The sequence below is a fragment of the Eubalaena glacialis genome, chromosome 19 (genome assembly GCF_028564815.1).
Source record: "Eubalaena glacialis isolate mEubGla1 chromosome 19, mEubGla1.1.hap2.+ XY, whole genome shotgun sequence".
NCBI lineage: Eukaryota > Metazoa > Chordata > Mammalia > Artiodactyla > Balaenidae > Eubalaena > Eubalaena glacialis.
Genome location: NC_083734.1, coordinates 57,018,187 through 57,043,637, shown reverse-complemented (window position 1 = coordinate 57,043,637; position 25,451 = coordinate 57,018,187). Strand labels below are relative to the sequence as shown.

Here is a 25,451-nt window from a genome sequence, read left to right as displayed (position 1 = left end):
GCTCCCCAGGAGGCAGGCCCACCCGGGCGAGGCACGCTGCAGGGCTGGCTTGTGGGGAGGGCCCGGGGCTGCTGACACGGGCCCCGGGGCGCTGCTGGGAAGAGTCCGTCAGCTTCGCCCTTGGCTCTTAATCACAGCTTCACATATATGTGTGATCCGGGGCCCTCAGGGATTAAGGATGAGGGATCTGGCCTTAGTGGACATGTGTCCCTCTCCTCCGTGACAGCTGTGTTCCTTCCATTGCCTGCAGAGGACACAGCAGGGGTCAGGGCCAGGCACGGGCCACTGGGCAGAGCCCTCCTGCGTTCTAGAGAAGCTCTGTTCCAGCTCGAACTTCCACCAGAATGTCCGTCTTACTCGATGACCCAGGACCACAGGCCACTTCCCCAGCCCCACCCAGCAGTGCCTTCCCTCTGCAGGGCAGGTCGCCCTGGTGGGCACAGCCTGGGGAACTGATAGCCTATTTTTCCTTTAGCTTTTTAAAGACTGGCCCAGTATCACACCTCAGGCCTAGGTTTAAAGTGTCTCGTGCAAATCAGGGCAGGTGACCAAGGGTTACAGTGAGGAGACGTGGGCCGAGGTTGGGGGCAGGGGGCAGAGATCTTTCTGATTCCCAACAGGTCAGGTGCTTCACTCACACACCGCCACGGAGCACACGGTCACAGTAAACCCACGTGGCCCCATCAAAATATAATGCGAGCCAACTGGGGAATTTTCAATTTTGTGGTAGTCACATCAGAATATTTAATTAATTTTAATAATATGCTTATCCAACCTAAGATATCAGAAATACCTTTTCAACATGGAACCAATATGCGAAAATGATGAATGAGCTAGTTTACATTCCTTTTTCACACTGAGTCTTTGAAATCCAGTGTGTGTTTTAGACTTCGGCATGGCTCATTTTGGGCCAGCCACATTCAAGCGCTCGGGAGCCTCCTGTGGCTCATGGCTGCCGTGGCGGACAGCACAGCTGCACGTGCTTCTCCTTCAGAGCTCGAGGGTTTTACTGCCACCTGCTAGGAGGGCCCTCAGAAGCATTCAGCATGCCCAGAGGTAGCCCATGCATAATTCCAAAGCCAGTCGTGGAGAAGGAGCAGAATGGTAAAACCATCATGAGGGATCCCATGTCCCATCATCACACTTTCAGAGTGACAGCCTAATGGGGGGGGGGGCCAGGGGGCTCCTGGGAGAGCTCTGCCCTGCCCTCCTCCAGGCAGGGAGAGTCTTGGCCCGAGCTCCCCAACTCCGGTGATGCTCAGGCAGGTGGCCCGGCTCATGCCAGCCCCACACAGACCCCAGAATTCTGTAAGGGAGGCGGAGCTCTGCACAGCCTCACTGCCACTCCAAGTGCCTGGGAGAGCCCCACCACGGCCCAGAGGCCAAGGCAGAGGCCCGGAAGGAACTCTCCCCTCTCCAGCGCCAGCGCAACCCACCCAAGGGCGGGTTCCAGTGCACAAAGGCTGGAACTGGCTTCTGACCACTCTGATCTCTGCCTTGACCCACAGCCCCAAGACAGGCATACTGGGGCCGCTGGTTGGACTCCCAGAGCCCCGGACCCAGACCTCAGACCCCTGCTTATCTCCACTTGGCCCCAAGAACGAGTCAACTCCGACTCCTGTGAGGTCTGGGCCAGTTCACCTCTTTATGCCGCCGAGGCCCCAGGGTGGAGGGGCATCCGGGAGAGCAAAGGGAGGAACCAGGAGGGGCTGAGAAGTCCACATTCAGGGTCGTTTGTTTTTTCACTCTCATCCCCTTATAAGTCTGGACCACCTTTACCCTTTGGCAGGAGTTCAGAGGGTGTCGGCTCACCGGCCCAACTCTCTGCCGAGGAGAGAGGCTCTGAGGTCAGATAGACAGACAGCCGTGAGGCAAGACGGCTCCCAGCTGGGGCCCCTCATCTGACTCTTGCTCACGAAGAAGGGAGGAGCAGGAGGCCTCCGTGGACAGCGGCGTTTCTCCTCTGACCGCTCAAGGGAACTCATGGATGACTCGTTAATGTCGTGAGAATGCATCTTGATGTAAAGTATTACCTCGACCTCCATACTTGAGGCTGCTGGCGTCCCCAGGACAGAAAGCTAGTACTGACATGACCCCATTGACCTGCCACCATCCTGATACTGTCACCCCGGACGTGCCTGTGCTGGAGGGCCATTCCTGGTGTAAATTTTACTTTTAACCTGACCTCCTCAGAAAAGGAGGCAGAAAGATGTGTTCTCTAAGCTGTGCTCTCAGGGCTCAGGATTTGTACCGAGATTAGGACTTGCCTCCCGCTCCTGTCTCTCTCCCTCCCTCCCAAGGCAGCGCATGTGGGGAGAGCGGGGAGCAGCTCCAGGTGGATGAATATGCTGAGGGCGGAACGCTGCGGCGGAAGTAGTGAAATCCCGGGGTGCTGACCCCCTGTCGCTGCCCTCACCAGGCTGCTCCTTCCCTCCTGCACCGCGAGGGGGACAGCCGACAGGTTCTTCCACATCAGCTCTGGCGTCCGGTTCCCCTGTGACCCCCAGATGGTCTTCTTCCCTGGGCTTGGACGTCCCGAGACAGGGATCTCCCCATCTACCCCCCTGCCCCTCTGCAGCTCAAGTGGCTGTTAGCCAGTTCTTTCTTTTGTAGTAATTTGTGTCCTGTAAGTTCCACCCGGTGGGCCCCCTCGACTGTAGGCTCCAGAGGACCAGGACCATAACTGCGGGCTCAGAGCACCATCCCCAGATGCCCAGAATAGTATCAGCACAGTGGGCCCTCAGTACATCTTTGCTGAATGAACGAATGAATGAATGAATGAATGGTCCTGGTGAGCCCCTTGAGCCACACAAAACAAGCGCAGTTGTTTTTACATGGGCTTTTACCGCAGGTATTAAAAAAGAAGTCTCCTGATCCCCCTCGTCACCCGGCAGCTGCATCTTCCGAGGCCGTCAGCCACTTCTCGGGTGACATGTGTCAGGCCCTCACCTCCTCCCCCCACAGCATCCTCCCCGGCAACTCGCACCTCCTCACCCCTTGGAGCAGGACTCCTGTGTGGGATGCGGGTGGATGCAGGTGGGCGCGGACTGCTACCCTGTCCATCATGTGGGCTCCCTGAGCACGGCCTGTGAGGCTCAGAGAGAAGCCCAGCCCGCCCTGCCCTCGGGGAACTGTGAGGCCTGCTCACCCAGACGTCAGGACCGCTCGCGCCCTGCCCCCCCCTCCCAAGCGGCCACCCCCGCCTCCCACACGGCCGCGACCAGGTGGCGCGAGCTGCCAGTGGCCGCGCCCGAGCCCTGGGCATCCTGTGTGCACTGAGAGCCCTGCTCTCCGCCGAACTTCCTGGCCGCGTTTGTCGCTCACAACCTGTCATCCTCATTTCATCTTGATTTATTATCAGACCTAATGAGTTTTTGGAGCAGCTATCTCCCAGGGACGGGACGATCAATCTAGGAGATGGCTGTTGAACTCTGCTTCCCTGGCAATGAGGGGAGGGAAGGGCCGGGAGCAGAGGAGTGTGGTCCAGAGGGCAGGGCCGGGCGGCCGTGGGGAGTTAGTCCTCGCGGCCCTGGTGCCAGGACCCCTCAAGGTCAGAGCCGCCGGTCAGGGCTGTCCAGACAGCTCGCCTTGAAGTCAGCGAGCCAGTTTCTGCCTGCGTTTCTTACAGCCTCTTGGAGATGTAGGGCTGAGGAGGAAGATGAGCAGAGAAGCACCAGCCAGCATCCCAGCTGCAGGGAGCAGTGATGAGCTCACGTCCCAACAGCCAACTTCTCCCTGCCTCCTCCACGCCCACCAGACCCAGGGCCCCGTGGCCGAGCAACAGAGGATTTCCCCACTTGCCTCTTCGCCAGTCCGTGCTGGCCTCAGCCTGGGCCAGGAGTAGCGCCGGGTCACTGGGGGACACTCCGGTAGTGGCACGACAGGATTGAGCTCTTGTCTTACAGCAGCTGCCTCCTTTGCCCCGACCCTGGTGGCCCACCTCTGCTGGCAGAAGTGTCAGCTGCAGCCTTGTGAACAGCTAATCAGCAGGCAGCCCGGGGCCAGCTGTAGCCGCCCCACCCGCTCAGCTCTGCTTCGTAACCCTTTCTGGCCCAGGACAGACCCCCTGGCACACGGGGGACTCCGCCTTCACCCCGTCCACCCTCTCCCCTGGGTGCCCCCCTCACATCCTGCCCCAGTGCACTTCCTGGGTGCGGTTCTGCCACACAGATCTCTGGCCCGCACACCCCTCCCGCACCCACCCTGAGAAATGTGACGAGCCAGGCTGCCGGGGCCCTGGGTGTCCCCGAGGAAACAGGGAGGCCCTCACGGGGTGTCCTGTCCCAGCCCCGAGAGGGTTCAGCCAGAGGCAGCTCCTGGACTGAGACCTCAAGGGAGGGACTGGGTCACCGCTTGCCCGTTGACTGACCAGAGCTGACGGGATCTGGGATGCCCCTCAGTCGTGGGGCCCTGGGAATCAGGGGCGGCGGGGCCGGAGCCGGGTGAGAGCATCAGAAACAAATCATCGTCTTTATTGGCAATTTTCACAGGCCTGTTCCCTGGCTCCCCTCCCCGCATCCTGTCCCCAGCAGTGTCAGCAGCTCTGATGAAAAGTAACAGATGACATTTCCGTTGAGCCCACTTCCAAGTGTCATTGTGGGAAAACATTGGTCTGGCTCCCCGTGAATCCTGGAAGAAAGGCCTCTTCCTTCCAGGGAGCGGGGAGGGTATGACGTGGCCCGAGGGGACAGTGGGGAGACCCCCAGCCTCCCACTCGGGAGGAGCCCTGAGCTGCCGACGGGCCGGCAGGCAGGACCTGCGCAGCTGGCAGGCAGTCTCTTCAGCCACTGTTCCTTCACGCTCGCCTGTGTCACTCCCCGAGAAATGTCAGGTGTCATCGTGGGCTCTACCTGAGCGATGAGTGCCCGGGCTGGAGGGGCTGTCAGGTCTGGTCTGAACAGAGACAGCAGCGGTTTATGGACTCCCAACACTGGAGACAGGGACACCGGTGGGCCCTGGGTGTGCCGAGTGGCTACGGGTGGCAGTTCTGGGAGATCTGGATAACAGATGCAAGAAGCCAGAGACTCAGAGAGAGACTGCTCGATCTGGAAGTATGTCTGTCTTCTGGGAGCACCGGCTGGGAAGCCCGGCTCTGGGTATGAGACCCACAGGAGGGCCGCTGTAAGAGGTGCAGCCAGCCTGGAGCTCTGTTTGCTCTGAACAGATAGATCATGGGTCCCCTACCGCTTCTGCAGCAAACCCGGGTCAGAGTTACTCCCTGTAATTCTGTGCCTCCTGCCTGTGCCACCAGGCCCAGGAGAACAGAGCCACATGCCCTTGGCCTCCAGCCTTGGACTCAGCTCCCACCGGCCTTGAGCTTTGGTGCCATTTCTTCCCTCGAGTGACCCCAGGTACCTTCCTTCCCGGTGTTGGCCCCTGAGTGCCTGCCCGCACTCTTCACTGTCGCCCCTTAGCTGTCCCTAGCAGGTGCCCTGGCCCAGGAGGACACCTCCTCCCAAGTGCTCTGTGCCCCTTACCCCTCCACCCCTGCTCCTCAGACACACGTTCTTTAAGCCAAAGGAGAATCAGGAAGCTGGCAGGAAACCCCCCAACCCCCAGACCCCTGGGGCCGGTAAGGGAGCCGGGAAGTGCCTGGCCAGGAGCCTGCACTCCTCTGAGAAGACAGCGCGTGGCTCCGCTGCTGACACCACCCCCCCCCCCGTGCAGCCCCCCTGTCGTGCCCGGCCCTCACCTCCAGACACCTTCCCTCACCTGCTGGCGTGGGGCGTGCACGGCATGTCCCTGGCAGCAGCAGCCACTGCTGACCTGCCCCAGAGTGTGACCCTCACGGCCACAGGAATTTAATGGTTCTCTCTCATGGGGCTCGGGTCCCTCGGCAGGCGCCCCCAGACCAGAGACTGTCCCAGGTAGGGCTGCCCCTCCTTCCCTGGCTGACTCCCCTCCTGTTTTCCAGCTTTCACCGTCATGATCGTGCTGGCCCTGGTCCGCATCGGGCATGGGCGTGGGGAGGGGCACCCGCCGCTGGCCGACTTCTCCGGGGTCCGGAACCTGTTCGGCGTGTGTGTCTACTCCTTCATGTGCCAGCACTCCCTGCCGTCCCTCGTCACCCCCGTCTCCTCCAAGCGCCACCTCACGCGCCTGGTCTTCCTGGACTACGTGCTGATCCTGGCCTTCTACGGCCTCCTCTCCTTCACCGCCATCTTCTGCTTCCGCGGGGACAGCCTCCTGGACATGTACACCCTCAACTTTGCGCGCTGCGATGTCGTGGGCCTGGCCGCCGTGCGCTTCTTCCTGGGCCTCTTCCCCGTCTTCACCATCAGCACCAACTTCCCCATCATCGCCGTGACCCTGCGCAACAACTGGAAGACGCTTTTCCACCGAGAGGGGGGCACATACCCCTGGGTGGTGGACCGCGTGGTGTTCCCCACCATCACCCTGCTGCCCCCTGTGCTGGTGGCCTTCTGCACCCACGACCTGGAGTCCCTGGTGGGCATCACGGGGGCCTACGCGGGCACGGGCATCCAGTACGTCATCCCCGCCTTCCTGGTGTACCTCTGCCGCAAGGACACCCAGCTGGCCTTCGGCTACGGGACACTCAACAAGCACGGGTCCCCTTTCCGCCACACCTTTTGGGTGGGCTTTGTGCTGCTCTGGGCTTTCTCCTGCTTCTTCTTTGTCACCGCCAACATCGTCCTCAGCGAGACTAAGCTCTGATGGCAGGACAAGTCTGGTGACGAGAGGGGTGGGGGCCACCCGCCCTCCCCGCTGGCAGGGCCAAGTGCTAGTTGCCTCCCAGGTCTCCGTGGGGCAGGCAAGGCGCGGGCTCTTGGAGGGTACCCTCCACGCCTCCAGCTGGGGGGCTCCTCCCCACCCAGGATTCCACACAGTCTGCACCTCGCCTCACTCGCCGGGGTCACCCTCCTCCAGGTCCTCCTGCCTGGGGCTGCCCCCAGCCAGCCGAGTCCCACAACCGGGGCACACGGCTGCTCCCAGATTCTAGGACTGGTTACTGGGATCGAGCCCTCTGCTTTCACACACCCCACCACCAGGGCGGGCTCTTTCCCCCGGAAGGGTGGAGACGCAGTGCTGGCACTGCCACTATTTATACCAGACACGTGTCCTCCCACCCCTTACCCCGCTCTGCCAGTCCCTCCTGCATCCTTGTCTGGGAAATCTCCATTAGGGCAACCCCAGGCCCTACCCCTCCTCTCCACTGGGCCTGGCAGGGCTCACCTTCCCACCGGGCCTGGAGGTGCCGAGTGCCTCTCCTAGGGGAGTGCCTGGCCAGCTGACGACAAGGACCGTAAGTGCTAATTGGCACCAGGGCCCCCAGACCAGAGCTGGGAGGGCCCTGCTGTGGGCGCCAGCTCCTGTCCTGGGCTCCGGAGCCCATGATGACTCCGGAGCAGCGGGTGGGAGCAGGCTTTCCACACGGGCACAGCAGTCCACGCACAGGGTTTAAAGCCCAGAGCTCGCGACTCCTGAAAGGGAGCCTCGGGCTTCTTGGCGGTGGGGGGGGGGGGGGGTGCAGCGTACAAGGGCCACCAGAGGGGAGCTACCCCCAGCTGTCACCGCAGTGGCCTGGGAGCGCCCCGGGCATGGAGCCCGTGGTTCCCAGCCTGTGAGAGAGGTTGGGCCTGCCCCCCAGCACATGGAGCAGAAGTTCTTACCTTACAGAAAAAACCCTGAGAAACCCATACACAGACTCCAGCAAAACCCTAACCATTTACATTTCAGTCTGAATAAAGCGCAGCTGTGGGGGTGCCCCGGCCCTGCCCCCGCTCCATCACCAACGGTGGCTCCCTCCGGAGCCGAGCTGTGGGTGCTCAGCGTTCACACTCTCCGTGTCCCTTGGGCGCTGTGGGGTGAGACGGGGCCCCGGCCACCATTCCCATGGAAGGAGGGCCAGGTTCCCGGGCACCTCACCAGCTCCACGTACTCCCCTCCCCCCAGCAATCATGCATGCACCTGCTGGGCCCGCCTTCCTCGAGGCACAGGTGACCCTAAAGAACTCTGCATTTTCAATGTGCCTTCTCCTGCTTCAGGGCCTGGGGGCTCCTCCTGACCCTCCCTCGTGTGGCCCCGGCCCTGGGCCTAATCCCACTTGTCCTGGAGCCCAGAGCAGCTCGACCAGGAGCAGCCTCTGGGATGGGGTCTCGGCCCTTCCCCCTCCCTCCGTTGATTTCAGTGCCTTCCTCAGCTCTCCAGGGAACCCCTTGCAGCCTCCCCCCTGCATCTCACCGTCATCGAACTTTGGACAGAGCGAGGACGCCAGGTCTCCTGGGGCCCACGGTAGTCTCAGGGCAGGGGGACATGGGATTTGCAAGAACATGGGGAGTCCGCAGGCGGCCCCAGCCCTCCCCTGTGGCCCCCTGGCAGCCCCGGCCTGTGAGAGTCCCGTGTCCTAATCGGCCGCGATCTGCTGTCTCTCTTTTGCCGCACATCTTCAGTTCTCACAGCTCATCCGGCGTATTGTTATTTTCCATCCTCGTGAAAGAAGGACGCCTCTTCCCCATTTGCCATCGTGGCTGCTTCCCAGGAGGCCTTGCGGGGTGGGCGGGGCCTCCACAAGGCCCCGCCCCCCGTGGCTCGACCCCGCCTGGAGCTGCCGGGCTGTTTGCTGAAAACTCAATTAAAACATCTGTACTTACCCTTCTCCAATTACATCCCCTCTTGCTTAAGGACAAAGCAAATTAAATCATCCCGCCGCCTCAGGCTCCAATCCAAATTTTGGACACAAATTTACTAGCATGATAAAGCCAGTTTGATTTATGTGGCAGTCTGGAGCCACGCAGCAGTGGAGCCGGATGGCTGCATTCCCCTCCACCTCCGAGCTGGGTAACCACAGTCCTGGAAGGAACTGGCCGGAGGTGACCACGTCACTGGGTTCCTTTGCTCCTTGGTGTTTGCCTGCTGTCTGTCGTGCTAGAGGTCAAATGGGGTCAACTTCCTCTCTACTGCTCATGGCCTGGGGGAGGGGGCGCGAGGACCCTGACAGCTAGACGTTCCCAGGTGATGCTTGTTCACCTTGCCCATGCAGCACATTTGCCTGTGAGTTTTTACATCAGTTTGCGGAGGTGGGCCAGTTGGGTCATGGTTTCCGTTCTGCCGATGGGCCCTGTGGTCTGTGGTGGGGAAGCCAGAAGAGGATGCCAGCCCAACCTGGCCCAGGTACAAGTGTCGCTGTGGAGGAGAACATAAACTCAGCAGGCTCCACCCGACGCCATTCACCCGCACTGCCCCAGACTGGCCCCGAGGGCAGGCCAGGTCAAGGTGGGAGGCAGCCTTCTCTGTCTCATTCCCTGCCGAAGCGCTGGAGCCTCGTGCCCTCGCGCCAGCGGCTCCTGGCTGTTCCCACACCTGAGGCCAGAGAGATGACTGCGGGCTTATGGATGGGACAGATGGCGGGTGACAGGCCAGGAGGCACTGCTGAGCGGTGGGAGGTGGGCAGCGGGCACCTCGCCAGGCCCTCAGACACACACCTGTTCCCGCCAAATGGGGACCAGGAGCGGCCTCAGCAATGGGCAGAGGCTAAAGTCAGAGTGGGGGGAGGGCAGGGGCTGCCCCTACCTCATGGGGAACCAGCCCAGGGGAAGAGCCTGGCGTGTGTGTGACACTGGGCCAGCGAAGGCTGAGGCCATGCCTGTCTAGGGACCGGGTCCCTGATCAGGGCTGACACCTGGCTCTTCGGCAACCAGGATCCAGAGCTGCAGGAGGGAGCTTCACGATCCCTTCTCCCCGGGGCCTGGGGCTCATGGTGTCGATTGGAGAAAGGGGGAAGTGACATCTACTAGTGCCTGGTGTGTGCGGGCACGGTGCTGGGCACTTTCCACGTGGACCGTGGTGGCATAACTTGCGGATTAAGAGCGTAGACCGAGGAGTCGGACCTGCCACTTGCAGGCAGCAAACCCCGTGCTCTCCCCTCCTGTCCTTTGTAACATGGGGAGGATAGTACCTGCGTCACTGACCCGCATGGGGCTAAAGTTCTGAGTACCTGACACAGAAGTGTTCAATAAAGCTCTTAGGTACTGAGCCCAGCTCCCTTGTCCCTTGCCAGCCATACTGCACGTGTACCACATACCTCTAGACTAGTTGAAGACCCCTGGTTTGGGTCCTCAGGCACCTAACCGGTTTCATAGCCTCCTGATGAGTCAAGAGGCTTCTTGCGAGCAACCGCCTGCCACCATTCAGAAGCGGGAAATGGACTTGAATTCTTTAGGGCTTTGGGGAGGGGGTGGTCTCTGGTCCCCCAACTTCCCTAGGAAACTGAAGGACAGCCTTCCCCCGTCACAGAGCCACACTCAGGCCAGGCTGTGGAGCTCTGGAGCCAAGACTGAAGCTGGAGCCAAGACTGAAGCTCAAGTATCCTAAGTGAGGGCATCGTGCCCCCTCCCCACACATGGGCCCCAGGAAAGAGGTGGTGTGGACCATGAGCCACTCAGTAAAGACAGAGGAAGAAACACAGCGATGGCAGCAGCAGGAGGGAACGGGGGAAGACAGTAGGAACTTCTTCTGCTGAGATGTGACCAAAGGCCTCTCCCTGTGTCCCACCAAAATAAAAAAAAAACCCAGCATTTGGGTGTCTGGTGTCTGGATTCAGCTGGCTGTGGTACACCGTCACACCCTTGTGTGTGATGACTGAACATCTGTGGCTTCACTCTCCCACACAGCCGGCTCCCTCCTCCCCTGCAGGCTTTCTGTCCTCCCCTTGATAGTGCAGGACCCTTCCTCGATCCTCCCGCAGAGGGGCAGGAGGCATCCTTCCTGCCCGCACTCCCCATGGGACTCGCTTCTCCTCAGAATACATTCTTAGAGAAGGAGCAAGGCGGCCAGGAGCCCGGCCCCAGGAGCAGGATTGGCCCCTCCTTAGAGCCAGTCGGCAGCAGGCTCAGCTCCACACGTGGCTCTTAATTATCTTTCCAGTTCTTGGTTATTAATGATCTTGGAGAGTGAGCAGAGAGCAGCCTGGACTTCACAACTCCTCCAGGCGTCACCTGCTGCAGCCTTCCACCCAGCGCTGTGCTCAGACCCTGACCCAGGGAGCTCAGGTCCAGGGGCTGGTGGCCAGCAGTTAACCCTCTCACCTCCAGTGGCTGCAACCGAGGTCAAGCTCCCTTCTGCGGCACTGGCCTCTAGCATCCCCCTAGACTCACACTCACAACCTGTTTTTGAGCCCCCTGATCCTGGACCTGGATCCGTGAAAATCCATGGGGCAGAGAATGTGAAATTGACTATAATGGGCTGGGGGGGCACCCATTCTTGCGGTTGTCAGGCCCTCCAGCCAGGAACGGAGGGGTACTGGCAATTTCCGCCACTCTACCATTTCAGCGGCTCTCACCCCTAAAACCAAACAAAAAAACTTCCAGTTTTCATGGCTCCAGCCCCAGCAGTGGAATATTTGGAGACTGGAGAGGGGACCCAGCCTCCTGGGAGCCAGCAAGGAGCCGTGTGGGTAAGGGCACTGGGCCGTGGCCGCACGTGGTACTGGCATCCAGCACTGCCCTCCCCAGCCCCCTCCCCTACTACATGGAGTTAAGTTTCTGCCCTGCTTCACCCAAATTGCCGGGGACAACAAGGCCTTGGACTTCACAGGCTCACAGTTAGAAAAGGCTCTAACGGTACCAATTATGCTCACCGTGTTTGTGGAACGGATGGAAGGAGTGCTGGCTTGCTTTAGTCATTGTGGGGCTAAATGTAATCACAGAAGTGAAAGCGTTGAAAATGGTAAGCAAGAGCCATCTTTTTAGATGGTTCACAGCCAGTGACATGTGACAGAGGAAGGAGGTGGGGCTGAGAGCCCCAGAGGGAGGACAGAGAACTGAGATGTGGGACAGATTCTCTGACCTGGAGATCTTTCCCTCCCAAGGTTGAGCCGTGCCTGACCCCGGAAGCCACCCATGCCAGGCTTCCAGAGCCAGCAGGCAGTCCGAGCCCTGCACAGCCACCACAGGGTGAACACAGCTGGCCAGGGCCCAGGAGAGCCCAGCAGGTTCCCCACAACAGACCTCCCTCCGCCGTTTCCACCATAACATTGTCAGGCTCCCATGGGGGCCCCTGGCAGGGCAGAACCCCCAGAGCCCCTGGCATGAGCCCTTCTTTTCAAGGAGATTGAAGGATGAGCTCCATCCATCACCACCAGAGCCCCCGTGCTGAGCACATTTGTCTCATTTGGCACCAGGGCGGGCGGGAGCTGGCACTGAATACCAAGTGGCTTCTGCTGCCTGGAGCCCTCTCTCAGCCTTACCTCCCGGATACTCCACAAAGGGAGCTGCCCACCTGCTCTAGGCAGACACCCCATCTGGGATACGCCCATGATGCTCCTATTGCCTACCAGCTCTGGTGTGCCCCCTCCAGGGATGCAGAATGAGGCAGCCAGGACCAGTGGGTTGTAAAAGGTTTGTTTAATGTCCCAGCACTCTGAGGAGAAGAAACTCCAGCCAGCTGGAGCCAGGAGCAGGACCGCCCTGCCCCAACCCCGAGCTCCAGCCTCCATGCTCCCACACCAAGCCCCCAGAAGCCATGACCAGGGATTGGCTCACAGCAGGGCAGGGAGACCTCACTGCTCCCCGTGACTCCAGGCCAGGTGGGAAGTGATTTGCATAAGAAGACAGCAAAAGCCCAGCCCACACCAGGACCTGAGGCTGCTGAGGTCGCTGAGCTGACCATGGAAGACATCATCTGTCACTGGGTTCCCATGGCCAGGATTTCATGGCAGAAGCCAGAAAAGCCCAAGCCCACCTACCCCCTAATGCTGGCAGTGCCAGGCGGAGAATCCAGCTGAGCAGGTACCAGAATATCTGACACCTCACACTTCTGACTCCAAGCTGGAGATCCGCCTCCAGGTGCAAGGTCGGGGGAAGCCGTGCACCCCACAGGCCACCCTGCTGACCTCTTCCAGCCCCCCAGTGTCCCTGTATTCTGTGCTCAGCCCCAGGGTCCTGCCCCTGTGCCCCGGAGGCCCCCAAGCCCCAGGAAGCCAGGGGCCGTGGCTGGCACAGGGTGGGAGGTGAGGGCAGACAGCCCCCCAGCAAAGCGGCAGGTGGGCATGGGCGTGGAGGCAGGCGTGCTGTCCGTGCGGCCAGGGGGGGATCCCTGCCCACACCCCCTCCTGGCAGGCCTCCCGGTAGGACGGCAGCCGCATCGACTGCGCCTGGGTCCAGCGCCCGCAGGCCGGGCGGGCACACCGGGAGGGCTCCGAGCTGGGCCGGGCGAAGGCCTCGGTCACCGAGCTGAGCAGGGAAGCGTGGCGCGGGCGCGAACCTCGGGCCCAGGCCGCGCGCAGGAGAGCCTCCCGCCGGGCCAGCTGCTCCGGCCCGAGCAGCGACAGGTCCTCGGGCTCGGGGGGCTCCGGAAAGAGCGGAAGGAAGGGGCACCCTGACCGGTCGGCTCGAGGGAAGGAGCTGTAGTGACAGCGCTCGGGCGACAGAGGGCGCTCCGGGAGCGCGCGCCGCTCGGAGGCCGAGAGGTGCCGCCCGCCGCGCCCGGCCACCAACGGCCACCGCGCCTCCCAGGCCGGCCGGCCAGACACCCGAGAGACGTCGGGTAGGGAGGACCCGGGCGTCGGGGGGCGGCCCGGGGGCTGCGGGGCCCTACGCCCCAGCGCGGTGCGGCCCCCGCCCGGCGGCCCGCAGCCCGTGGGGCTCGGCTCGGGGGACGGGCCGGGGGTGGGCGGCCGCGGACTGGGGCAGGCGGGCGGCGGGGGCGCACGGCGGCCGCCGCCCCAGCTCTCGATGGTGCGCGTGGCGCGGTCCAGGGAGCTGCTCACGCCCGCCGTGGTCACCATGTCGCGCGCCGCCTGCAGCATCTTGAGCACGCTGACCTGGGCCGAGCCGGCGGTGAGGTCCGGGCTGGGCGGCCGCGCGGGGCTGGCCAGGCTCTGCACCCCGCTGAAGCAGCTGTAGATGCCCTGGGCGGGAGGCAGGAGACCGACACGGCGTGAGCGGCGCCCGCCCTTCCGGGACCGCCCCACGCCCCGCGCCCCACGCCCCACGCCCCACGCCCAGGTGGGAAGCATCAACCCAGGTGTCTCTAAGCCCCAGGAAGTAACTAACATTTGTTAAGCGCCTACTGTGTGCTGCTGGGAGAGTTTACAGTGGAGCTCTCTGAGGCACCAAGAGGGTAACTCCTCCTAAAGTCACACAGCTTGTAAATGGCAGTGAGGACTCGAACCCCGGTGAGCCTGGCTCCAAAGTCCTGCCCTGCCTGTTGGAAAAGGGCTCTGCTTCTCACCTGCTGTGTGATGCTGGCAGGCCATGCCACCTCTCCAGACCTCAGTTTTTACATCTGTAAATGGGGCCATGGCCAGCTCTGACTTAGCTGGGTTGCTGCCCCTAAAGCTGGGGCCTGTCTAGGGTGGAGTGGGCACCCACCCTGCTGAAGGCCAGCAGGAAGTCCAGCCGGGACGCGCTGGGCACCGAGTGGCGCAGCTTCCGGTAGACCAGGTGCTCCCAGGCGAAGACCAGCAGGGCGAGCCCCATGGCCACGAGCAGCATGTAGAAGACGCCGGCCATGTTGTCGATGTCCAGCTTGCTGCTCATCACCTCGTTCTTCTCATTCTGGCAGATCCCCGAGAGCCACACCGTCTCCAGCTTCTGGGTCTCCCCTGGTGGGGGCGAGGCACACCTGGCTCAGGAAGGACCCTTCCGGTGCTCACCCAAGCCTGGAGTGAGGAGGGGTCTGGGGCCAGGGTACCACCCCCCTGTAGGACCACACAGGGATCCAGCCCAGCAGGGGAGGATGGGGGGAGGGGGTGTCCATGAGCAGGAAAGAAAGAGAGCAGAGTGGGAGCTGGGGGGGGAATGCCAGCCTCTGACATGCCCACCTCCCACAAGCCCACACTCCACATGCCCAGCAAAGGCTTGTTGACTGCATAAATTTTATCATTTATTTATTCATCAAATACTTATTGATCACCTACATGCCAGGCATGGAGCTGGGCATACAGAGACAAAAGGCCTAGGCCCCCAAGGAGGCTGCAAGCACCTTCATTGTTATCACTCGCATTATTCTATGGCACTGATGGAAAACCAGACAGTTATTTATCTAATAGGGTTGGGACTCTAAATTCAAAGCTGTCTCTGGGTGTTGGGGCAGCCCAGCCGGACCGCTCACACATGTGAGCCCCCGGGGTACCAAGGCAAACCTGGGTTCTGGCTCTGGGATTAGGCAGGCTGTTGGCACTACCCCAGGTCATCTCAAGATGGCAATGGAGGGGAGGGGTCTTGGGGGAAAGTAAAGGAGTTCAGATGCCCCCAACCTCCACTGTGTGGCCCATCTTCCCATCCTGCAAGGACTCCCCAGCTATTTCCTGCTCCCTCCCGGCAAACCAATCCCTCCCCACGTCTCCATCCAGCTGCTCCTAATACCCCGCACCCAGCCACTGCACCCACCTCTCACCCCCAGAGACCTCTCTCTGTGCCCGCCGGCCCTGGGCACTCAGAGGACACTGGTGGAGATGTTGACCAGCCATCGGGCAGCTGTCCCGACCACGGGCTCTGTGGCCCACCTGGGACCCGCCCCAGCCCCCATCAGCGGCTGCACCCACCGTCCCCCAGGAACTGCAGGAGCGCCAGGTCTATGGCCCGCTTCCAGTGGGAGTCCTTCTGCATGGCGATGCCATAGCCGGTGGTGGCAAAGACCTTGCCAGAGCCGATGGTGACCAGCTTGCAGCCCTCGTCCTTGCCCGCCATGTAGTTGAGGACAGCAGCGTCATAGATGAAGGCATCCAGCTTCCTGGGGACAGGCTAAGCCCTCAGGCCAGGGATCAAGTGGGGTACAGGGCACCAAACCTGGAGCCTGACAGGGGTCTGGGCCACGTGAGCCCACTGACCACCACCCAGGAGGGATGGATGGGCAGAGCCTTCTCTAGTTCTCTGGGGTCCTGGTGCAGAGAAGCCCCCTCCCACAGCTTTGGAACCCCACCTACCCTCCTCCTCAGAGAGGCCAGGGGACACTCTGCCCCCAGAGGACACACCCTCTCTGCCCTCCAGGCCCCTAAAGATCCTAAGAAGGTCACAACCAACACCTGAGGGCAAGGCTGAACCTTGGTCAATACCACAGCTGCGTCTCTGGGCTCTGGTGGGCGTCCTCAAGCTTCACTCTGCCCCAAGACCTCCTCCTCCGCTCCCCGGGGGTCCTACATGGCAACCCAGTCTCACCGTCCCACCTGGGGTCTCTCGGGGAGACACGTGGGTAGAGACAGTCAGAGGGTGGGTGCAGGACTGCGGACCCACCCCATCTTGAGGCTGCTAAGCGCGTCCTCCACTGAGCGCTGGTTGAACTTGACCATGTGGGTGTGCATGTCACGGTAGTTGCTGCGGATGTTCCGCTCCGTGCTGCCGTTGGGTACGGTGCCGAAGCGGAAGGGCGGGTACTGATCCTGAGGCCGCTGGAACTGCGCGCAGAGGGCAGCCGCCATTCATAACCCCTCCTCCGACCCTCCAGGCGCCCCCAGCCCCGACCCCATCCCCCTAGTCTGGACTTGAATAGCGAGCGCAGCATGGTCTTAGAGACTGTCCAGCCCACGCCTGTGTTTTACAAATGGGGAAACTGAGGCCGGGACAGGGAGAGACTTACTCAAGGCCACTTAGTCCATGGACCTGAGCCGTCTCTCCCCGTCCCCGTCCCCAGCCCCCTCCTCCCCAGGCTCCCCGGCTTCTTCCTGCTCCCGCCTCCAGTTCAAATTCCACTGATTCCAACTGTCCTGTGTCCCACCCAAGGCCTGCCCCTGGCTGCGGCATCCCCCCACCCTCCAACAGCACCCTCTGGGGCTCCAGAACCTTCTTGTCACTGAGGCCAGACACAGTGTCGATGTACTGCTCCTGGATCATGAAGGCGGCCAAGTTGGCAGTGTAGCTGGCAAGGAAGATGACGGCGAAGAAAGCCCAGACCAGGACCATGATCTTGCTGGTGGTGCCCCGGGGGTTCTCGATGGGCACCGAGTTGTTGAAGACCAGTGCCCAGAGCAGCCACACAGACTTGCCGATGGTGAAGGACGGGCCCCCAGACTCTGGGGGTGAAAGGGGGGACACTGGTGCCCCTCTTGCCCGGCACAGAGGGGATCAGGTTCAGCCCACCCGACTCCACGGCTCCTGGCTCCGCTCTGTCCCGGGTGGAGACCCCATCCCCGGCCATCCCCACCCCCGGGCACGTCAACTCACCTTGCTTCTCTCTCTCTCATGTATCTGATTGGCCCCCTGCATACTGTCTGAAGGCCAGGGACCTCCCCCACGGGGCGTTCTCTGAGATGCCCCCCTGGCCCTGAACCCACCCCTCCTGGAAGTTCCAGCCCTGCCCCTGCTCCCAGGCCCAGGTGGGAGCTGACTCTTGCCGCTGGTGAGGCTCCGGTTGTAGCTGACGGGGCTGAAGTACTCGAACATGAAGACGGTGATGGCCACCACGGTGAGGCACATGACAAACATCATTACCCACACGGCAGGGCTGTAGGGCTCTGGGAACAGAGGGAGGAGGCTGAGAGGCGTCGGCACTGTCTCTCCCCCCAACAGCTCAGGAGTTCTGGGTGCAGACAGGTGGGGCCATGTGGTCATCAGCCCCGTGGACTGAGCTGAGGGGTCTCTGACTCTCAGAGCAGTGGAGCCCCAGGAGAGACGCCATCCCCCAGGGAGGTCAGGCTCCCCAGCATTCTTGGTCTCTCCCCTCCATCTGCCCTGGGCCAGGGTCCCATCACCCATCACCCAACCTAGGAAACCTCCCTTTGATTCCACATCTCCCCTGGCTCTCATTCTCCCTCTTCCCCCCATTTCCTTTCACAAAAGAGGGCCAGCACCCCATGTTCTTTCCCTTTCCTCTCCCATCTCCCTGCCCCTGCCTGCAACCTCTTCCACCCCTCAGCCCCTGAGGGTGGCCCCCCAAAGCCACAGGAGCAAGCTCAGGGGCAGGCCCTCTGCTTTCCTCCTCTCCTTCCTCGCCGCCAGCACCGCTGCCCACGCTCCTGGGTCTGGAACTCCCCCCACCCCCACCCCCGCCCGGGCCCAGCATGGGTGAGCTGCTTGGAATCAGAGCTCTGAAGCCAAGTCTTACCCCTCATCCTACTGACACAGAAACCGAGGCCTGAGGGGCTGGGGAGACCGACCTGAGGTTTCTGACAAAATCATTTCAGTCTCCCTGAGTGAGAAGTCATTACTGCCCAAAGCATTTGCTCCTTTGATACAATGCCCATCCTGCGAAGTGGAGTTTGTTGCCTTCCCTGTGGCTGAGGAACCCTGCTCAGAGAAGTTCAGTGACTTGCCCAAGGCCACACAGCAGGAAGAGGCAGACCTGGGATTCCCTCTTCTGCTCCTGGTCGAGAGGCTCACCTGTCCTCAGGGCTCTTTGAACCATCCCACACTGCAAGTCCCACCTGAACTTCTGACTGGGCGCTCTGGGAAGGCCAGGACGATGGCCGGATCCCAGCACCTAGCATGGGACCTGGCACAAGGGAGCTGCCCAAGAAATGCTGAATTCCTAATCAAGTCAGACACTAGCCCGGCTTCCCATGCTCTGGGTTGGCTCCTCCAACTCCCCGTGAATCTTCTCCCTTTGTCCCAGTGTCCCAGCCCAGGAATTCCCTGGCGGTCCAGTGGTTAGGACTCTGCGCTTTCACTGCTGAGGGTGCGGGTTCAATCCCTGGTTAGGGAACTAAGATCCCACAAGCCATGAGGCCAAAAAATGAAACAAAAAACAAAAAACAATGTCCCAGCCCACCAGGCACCTCCTGAAGGCAGCCTGCCTTCCTGGTTTTCCTGTCCCTCACGATGGCACCACCTTTTACCCCGTTCTCCCCATCCCCCGCCCTTACCAAGCACCCAGGCTCAGGACTGAACCTGGACGTCACCTCTTCCCTCTCCGTTCTACTCACCTATTATAGCTCAGGCCTCTGGCTAACCTCCAAGGCACCCAAGGCTGCAGTGCTGCCCTCTGAGGGTCCACCCCAAGCTCCCCATCTCCACCCATACTCCACACATCCACTTCGTGGGCCCCTCTGCACTATCCCTGCCCACCCCGAGCCGCACCCAGGAAGGCCGAGGGGGAGACGGTGCCGTTGCTGCGAGCCACCATCACGCTGATGCCCGTCTCCACGAAGGGCACAGAGAAGTCCACGATCTCGGAGCGCTCCTCATTGATGGTGAGGGAGCCAATGGCCATGTCTGCCCGCTTGTAGTACACCTGGGGGTCAGGCCCGGATCAGAGGAGGGGCTCCCGCAGGCTGGAGGACTCCCCCACTCCCCTCCCAGCCCCGCATCCAGCACCCACCAGCTGACTCAGTTGTTCCCACTTGGGTCCTCAGAGCTCCACTTTCAGTACTGACCCCAGGGGTCATCATTGGTGCCAGCACAGTGCCCCTGCCAGTTCGGAGACCCTTCGGAGCTGGGCCTGGGTCCCACCCTGACTGATCCCCAGAACAGGAGGAAATACCTAAGGAACATAGGGAGGTGGCTGACGGATGGATGGGGCCCAGGGCAGCAGGTGGGCAGGTGGGCAGGCTCAGGTGGCCTGGGGGCGGGCCTACCTCCCCGATCATGCCGTTCCACACGCCGCGCACCCTCTTGCCATGCTTGCCGTTGGTCACCAGGTACAGGTCGTAGGAGAACTTGACCACCTTGGCCAGCTTCTTGAGGATGTCGATGCAGAAGCCCTTACAGCAAAGCTTGGTGTAGGGGGCCGTGTCACCACTGCTGCCACCAAGAGACCAGCAGGGGTCAGAGCCAGCAGCTCCTCCCAGCCTGGCGGGTGGACGCCCACCCCTATACCCAAGCATAAGACACACACAACGCCCGCCATCACACGGTGGCACACGGCTCACACTGGGCCTCCCGGGTGTTCTCGCGGACCTGAAGGTGTGGTTGCCATGCCGGCGGCAGGGCACAGTGTTGGGCACGCAGCCGCCTGTGCCAGGGTCGGGGCTCTCCACGATGACAAAGGGTCGCTCTTCCAGCGTGGCCACCGTCAGGTGCCGGCTGTCCACCACGGGCTGCAGGGAGGCACTGTAGCGAGGCCACACCGGGTACTTCATGTGGAGGACACCATGGTCCCAGCGCCCCACCTGCAGAGGGTGACCGGCCTCAGCCCGGGACCTTCAGCCCCACTAAGCCCACGCTATAGGTGGGGCCTCTGGGCGAGGCCTGCCAGGACCAAGAATCCCCCCACCACACCTAAGGTCACTTGGGGCAGGACGAAGCAGGGCCTGGGGCGGGAGCATCTGGAGAACAGGAGAGTCGGGGCAAGGGGCTGGGCAAGGGGAGGGATCCCTGCAGCCTCCCCGGCTTCTGGTCCCCGCACTTTCCCGTCCAGCTTCCACACTGCTGCTGGCTCACGGCATCTTCCTAAAGCCCAGACCCGAGCCTGTCACACCGCACTCATTCCCCCAAGCTTCACGTAAAGTCCTTAGCCCAGCACTCAAGGCCCTTCACGGGTCCAATTTATCTCCATCACCCTACCCTTCTTCCCCAGTCTCCACACCTCCAAACGCATCACTTAAAAATGCTCCAGGGGAGTTCCCTGGCAGTCCAGTGGTTAAGACTCGGCGCTTTCACTGCCATGGGCCCTGGTTCAATCCCTGGTCGGGGAACTAAGATCCCACAAGCTGCGTGGCATGGCAAAAACCAAAACCAAAACCAAACCCAAACAAAAAAACTCTAAACCCTCCTTCCCCTCAGTCTATACCAGGCTACTATCCCTTCCCGATGGGCTCCTACTCAACCATCCACAGCCCAGCCCAAATGTCCCAACTTCTGTGAAGCCTTCCCTAGTTTCCTCCTTTGAAGGCAGAACTAATTTCTGCCCCTCCTCTCTACTCCCATAATGCTTTGCAAACATTTTTTCTTAAGCACTGACCTCCCCAGATTCTATTTGTTTACGTGTCCGTCTAGCCAGCACAGCTGTGGGTTACTCCTCCAGGGGCAGGACTGTGTAATAAGAGTGCTTGATAAGTTCTATAGTGAAGGGTGTTGTGGGAGCCCGGAGCAGGGCTGCCTCAGACCCCCTGGGGGACCTGGAAGGCTTCTCAGTGGAAATGTTTCAGCTGAGACCTGAAGGATGAGGGGCTGGATGAGGGACAGAAGGGACTCTCTGCTCAGCTGTGGGACAAGAGGGGGGGATAAAATGAAAGGATACCGAGGGCCCCTGGGCTCACCCCCTTCTCACCATCTCCCAGAGGCGGTGCCGGTTGAGGGCGATCACCACCATGGTGGGCTGGACCAGGTACCCACCAGGGCTGAAGGAGAAGTCCCGGCCCTCCCAGGTGACATTCAGCAGGTGCCTGCGAGGGGGGAGAAGCCAGGGTCCCCTTAGCCCTGACCAGGACCAGATGTGCCCTCCCCCATCTTCTGCCTCATCACCGCCACCAACAGGTAGCATTTGTGTAATTATTGTTCTGTTTCCCTGTGTTGACCCCCGAGATCCTCACCACACCCTCACACCCCGCTCTTTTCTCAGATGAAGAAACAATGGCCCAGAGAGGTGAGGTCACTTGGCCCCAGGCACACACCTAGTGGGAGGTGTGACCAGTGAGCCCAAACTCACGGCCACTCGTGGCCATCCTATGCCCTGGGCAGGTGCCCACCTGTAGAAGGCCTTCCGGGCAGGGCTGACAGGCCCAGGGTGGCCGCGGCACTCCCCAGCCGGGGCGGGCAGGGTGCCGTGCTGGCGCCGGTAGCCGTGGGCGCCGAGGGCCAGGATGGCCACGCCGTCGCGGACTTTCTGGCGCAGGCTGAGGCGCCAGCTCTCGGTGACGACGCTGATGAGGCCCACGGGGAAGGCGGCGGGGGGCGCGTCGGTGCTGCCCAGCGCCAGGTTGGGCACCAGCCACACGTGCCCGGGCCCCACCAGGCCGGCCTGGGCCGCCTCGGCGAAGAGCACCTCGGCCTCCTCGCGCGAGCAGTAGGCCACCAGCACCGGGGCGTCGAGCTGGCGCAGCAGGCGCTGGGTGTGGGCGCGCGTCCCGCCGGGGCCCAGCTCCAGCGTGAGCACGTCCAGCAGCCGCCAGCCCACGTAGCTGGCCTCGGCGACGGCGCGCACGCTCTCGAGGAAGAGCGCGTGGCCCGGGCGCAGGCTGGTGATCACGGCGAACGCGCTCCAGTCGTACTCCTCCAGCACCTTGAACAGCACCTGCAGTTGCTGCTCCAGGGACACGCCCAGCTGCAGGAAGGCGGAGCCCGGCTCCTAGGGGGAGGGGTGGGGCCTGAGCGGGGGGCGGGGCGAGCCGAGTCCCGCCCCGCCCCAACTTCCACCCCCTCCGTCAACCCCCACACGCCCTTGCGTCGGAAGGTGCTGGGCGTCCCGGGAGCCCTAGTCTCGCGATAACCTCCCGCCCGCCCGCCCGCCCCGCACGTGGTTCCCAGGCCTTGCCGCCCATTAGAATGGCCTGGAGAGATTTTTTAAATATTCGTGCCTGACCAAGGCTGGACCGCAAACCAGCAGCGGCAGCTGGGAGCTTGTAGGAAATGCAAATTCTCGGGCCCAGTGCACACCTGCTGGATCAGAATCCCTGAGGATGGTGCCCGGGAATCTGTATTTCAACAAGCTCTTCAGGTGACTCTTGAGCCCGCTAGTCCAGACCAACTGAATGGGAATCTTAGAAATGGTACACTGGGTGTCTGTACTTTTCTAAAGCACTGTGAGGGTGGAGAACCACCGTGCCGAGAGCTAATGTCAGGCCCACAGGTAACTGGGAAAGCACCATCCTCTGTGGGGCCCTGGGGATGAGAATATTCTTCCTCTCTACTGCCTCTGCCACCACAAACGCCCAGGACACTGCAAGATCGAGCCTGGGCTAGCGCAAGCCTCTCCTAGCTGTGGGTTCCCTGCTGCCACTGCAGCCCCTCCAAGATTTCACCACACTGCGACTGTCCCAATCTTTTAAAAAAGCAACTCCGAGAAAACTCTACAGGACAAGTAACCCAGTTCCTTCAACAAACAAATCTGCAAGGAAAAAAGAGAGAGATGGAGGAGGAGCCTTGAGAGGGAAGACTCCTAAGTCATACCAACCAATCGCCACGTGGGAACCTAATTTGGCTCCTGATTCAAGTCAACAGACATAAAAATAAACATTTATGAGACAATGAGGAAGATTTGAACACTGCCTGGATATTTTATGATGTTAAGGAATTTTTATTATTTTTTAGATGTGATGATGTATGGTGGTTTTATTATTTTGTAAAGTCCTATCATCTAGAGATGTGTATTGAAGTATTTATGGATGGAATAAATATTGTGTCTGGGCCTTGCTTCACAATGAAACAGAAGAGGAGAAGTGGGTGGGGGTAAGGATGAGGCATGGTTGGCCTGGGCTGGATACGGGATACATGGGGTCATTATACTCTTCTACTTTTATGTATGCTCGAAATTCCCCATAATAAAAATATAATCATAAAAGAAAGGCAAATCAGATCAGTCTCCCCTCAACACCTTCTTCAGTTCCTCACGTACTTAGGGCAAAACCCAAATGTCTTCCCGTGTGGTTGGGACCTCACCTCCCTCTCCAGGCTCCTCTCTGTTCCTCAAAAACTCTGTGCTCCTTCTCACCTCTGGGTGTTCACACCACCTGCTCCCTCCGCCTGGGACACTCTCCCCCAGTCCACCCCACACACATACCTTGTCAACCCCCCTCATCCTCCAGGTCTCGGCTTAGGTGTCATTTCTTAGGAGACCTTCTCTGACCAACCCCAGACCCAGAAGGGGTCCCACTGGACTCCCTCGGGGCATCCTGTGTTTTTCCCTCAGGACTAGGATCCCAGCTGTGATTGCTGGTGAATGTGTGTTTAGAACTTTCTCCCCACAGGACAGCAAGGGCGTGACCTGCCCTTGGATGCTCTCCCCTGCAGGCCAGCTACATCAGATCCCACACCCAGCCTGGCCCTGCACTTCTGGGCCTGGAGCCTGACCACGGAAGGCCAGAAAAACAGGGAGAAGGTGGGCGAGGGCTGCCCCAGAACCAGAGGTGGGTTTGGTACCTGCCCATCCCTCATCCAGACACAAATGTGAAAGCAGCTCAGAAAGTTTATCTTCTAGAACATAGGAACATCATTCCCACAGCCTTCTCCTCCCTCACCCATGCCTCCCTCAGCCCTCACCCCCTTGCTGGGCCCACCCAATCCCAGTTTCCCAGGACCTAAGTGTCTCCCTGGCCCAGACTCAGCCCCTCTCCCCCAGCCCCAGCCTGGCTCCAGGCTCATGGGATGTAGGGACATGACTTTGAATGGGCACCTTGGGGGTGAGGACCACAGCAGAGCCCCCACTGATGCTGAGGATAGGCACGTGGGTCTGGAAGGAGATGAAGTCGAGGATCTGGGCCACGGCCTCGGTGTCCACGTTGTCCTCAAAGACGATGCCGTGGACCCGGGCAGTGCCCAGGAGCCCGCAGATCTGGGTGAGAAGACTGCTGGGGTTGCTGTCGTTGACACCCACAGTGAGTGGCTGGATCTCCAGGGGCAGGTCCAGGAAGCTCTGGGGGGTGAGGCGGGTACGGGCCTGGGCCTGCGGTGGCCCCGAGCTGCCAAACACCACGGCCACCGTCACAGCCTGCTCGCCCTGCCCCGGGCCCAGCCCTGCCCAGGCACCGAGGAGGGAGGTGAGCAGCAGGGCCGGCCCCAGGGCCCCACCCATGTCCACTGGAGGGTCCTGCGGAGAGACCAGGATAGGCACAGGGAGGGAGACAGAGGCACGGAGAGAAAAGATGAATGACAGAGAGGAGGCAAAGGCCAGAGTCAGAGGGACACACACCCAGAGGATGAAAGAGAAGAGGGAGAAACCTCCCTCCACAAAGAGAGGCAGAGAGAGGGGGAGAGAGACAGACAGACACAGACAGACAAAGAGAAAGAGACAGAGAGGTTAGCTGAGCGTCCAAGCGCAGCCCAGAGGGCAGGACCTGGGAAGAACGTGACCAGAATAGGTGCTCACTACTTCCATTCTACTGTTGAACATCAGGCTTGGCTAGAAAGGCCAGACCTTTGGAAACTCATCCATCTGGGTTCTGACCCAGGAAGGTTCACAGCAAATGCTAATCTGGTGGGACTTCCCTGGTGGCGCAGTGGTTGGGAGTACGCCTGCCAATGCAGGGGACACAGGTTCAAGCCCTGGTCAGGGAAGATCCCACATGCCGCGAAGCAACTAAGCCCGTGCGCTACAACTACTGAGCCTGCGCTCTAGAGCCCACGAGCCACAACTACTGAGCCTGCGTGCCACAACTACTGAAGCCCGTGCGCCTAGAGCCTGTGCTCCACAACAAGAGAAGCCACCGCAATGAGAAGCCCGCGCACCACAACAAAGAGTAGCCCCCGCTCGCCACAACTAGAGAAAGCCCGGGCGCAGCAAGGAAAACCCAGAGCAGCCAAAAATAAATAAATAAATTTATTTTTTAAAAAAAAATGCTAACCTGGTACCAAGTGCATGGATATGAGTCAGAGAGACCTGAGTTCAAGTCCCAGTTCTGCCACTTACTAACTGTGTGATCTTGGGGAAGTTGCTTAGCCTCTCTGAGCCATGATTTCTTGCCT

General features: G+C 60.9%; 2 protein-coding genes across 3 annotated transcripts in view; one reads left to right on the top strand and one right to left on the bottom strand.

Moving 5' to 3' along the window:
- The window catches only part of TMEM104 (transmembrane protein 104), a 59,452-nt gene extending 50,763 nt beyond the window's left edge, over positions 1 to 8,689 (top strand). For both annotated transcript variants that reach the window (XM_061175735.1, XM_061175734.1), the window contains one exon: positions 5,915 to 8,689. In XM_061175735.1, the coding sequence (XP_061031718.1) occupies positions 5,915 to 6,675 (761 nt within the window). In that variant the 3' untranslated portion in view covers positions 6,676 to 8,689. The remainder of the gene's footprint in view (positions 1 to 5,914) is intronic.
- A 3,845-nt stretch (positions 8,690 to 12,534) lies between these two features.
- Positions 12,535 to 24,576, bottom strand: GRIN2C (glutamate ionotropic receptor NMDA type subunit 2C). The gene is made up of 12 exons (XM_061175072.1): positions 24,163 to 24,576; positions 21,521 to 22,119; positions 21,103 to 21,217; positions 19,791 to 20,002; positions 19,469 to 19,634; positions 18,972 to 19,125; positions 17,285 to 17,410; positions 16,740 to 16,969; positions 16,194 to 16,354; positions 15,506 to 15,693; positions 14,331 to 14,563; positions 12,535 to 13,867 (listed from the first exon to the last, which is right to left on the bottom strand). The coding sequence occupies exons 1-12, from the start codon at positions 24,559 to 24,561 to the stop codon at positions 12,767 to 12,769; spliced, it is 3,684 nt and encodes a 1,227-aa protein (XP_061031055.1). The 5' UTR covers positions 24,562 to 24,576; the 3' UTR covers positions 12,535 to 12,766.
- Between the last annotated feature and the right edge of the window lie 875 nt (positions 24,577 to 25,451).

Excerpts from the sequence above, each read along its gene's own strand:
- GRIN2C (XM_061175072.1), bottom strand. The coding sequence starts at position 24,561 with ATGGGTGGGGCCCTGGGGCCGGCCCTGCTGCTCACCTCCCTCCTCGGT. Across the intron at positions 22,120-24,162 it reads CTGTGGTCCTCACCCCCAAG|GAGCCGGGCTCCGCCTTCCT; the intron begins GTGCCCATTCAA and ends CCCTCCCCCTAG. Across the intron at positions 19,126-19,468 it reads GGAACGGCATGATCGGGGAG|GTGTACTACAAGCGGGCAGA; the intron begins GTAGGCCCGCCC and ends CCTGACCCCCAG.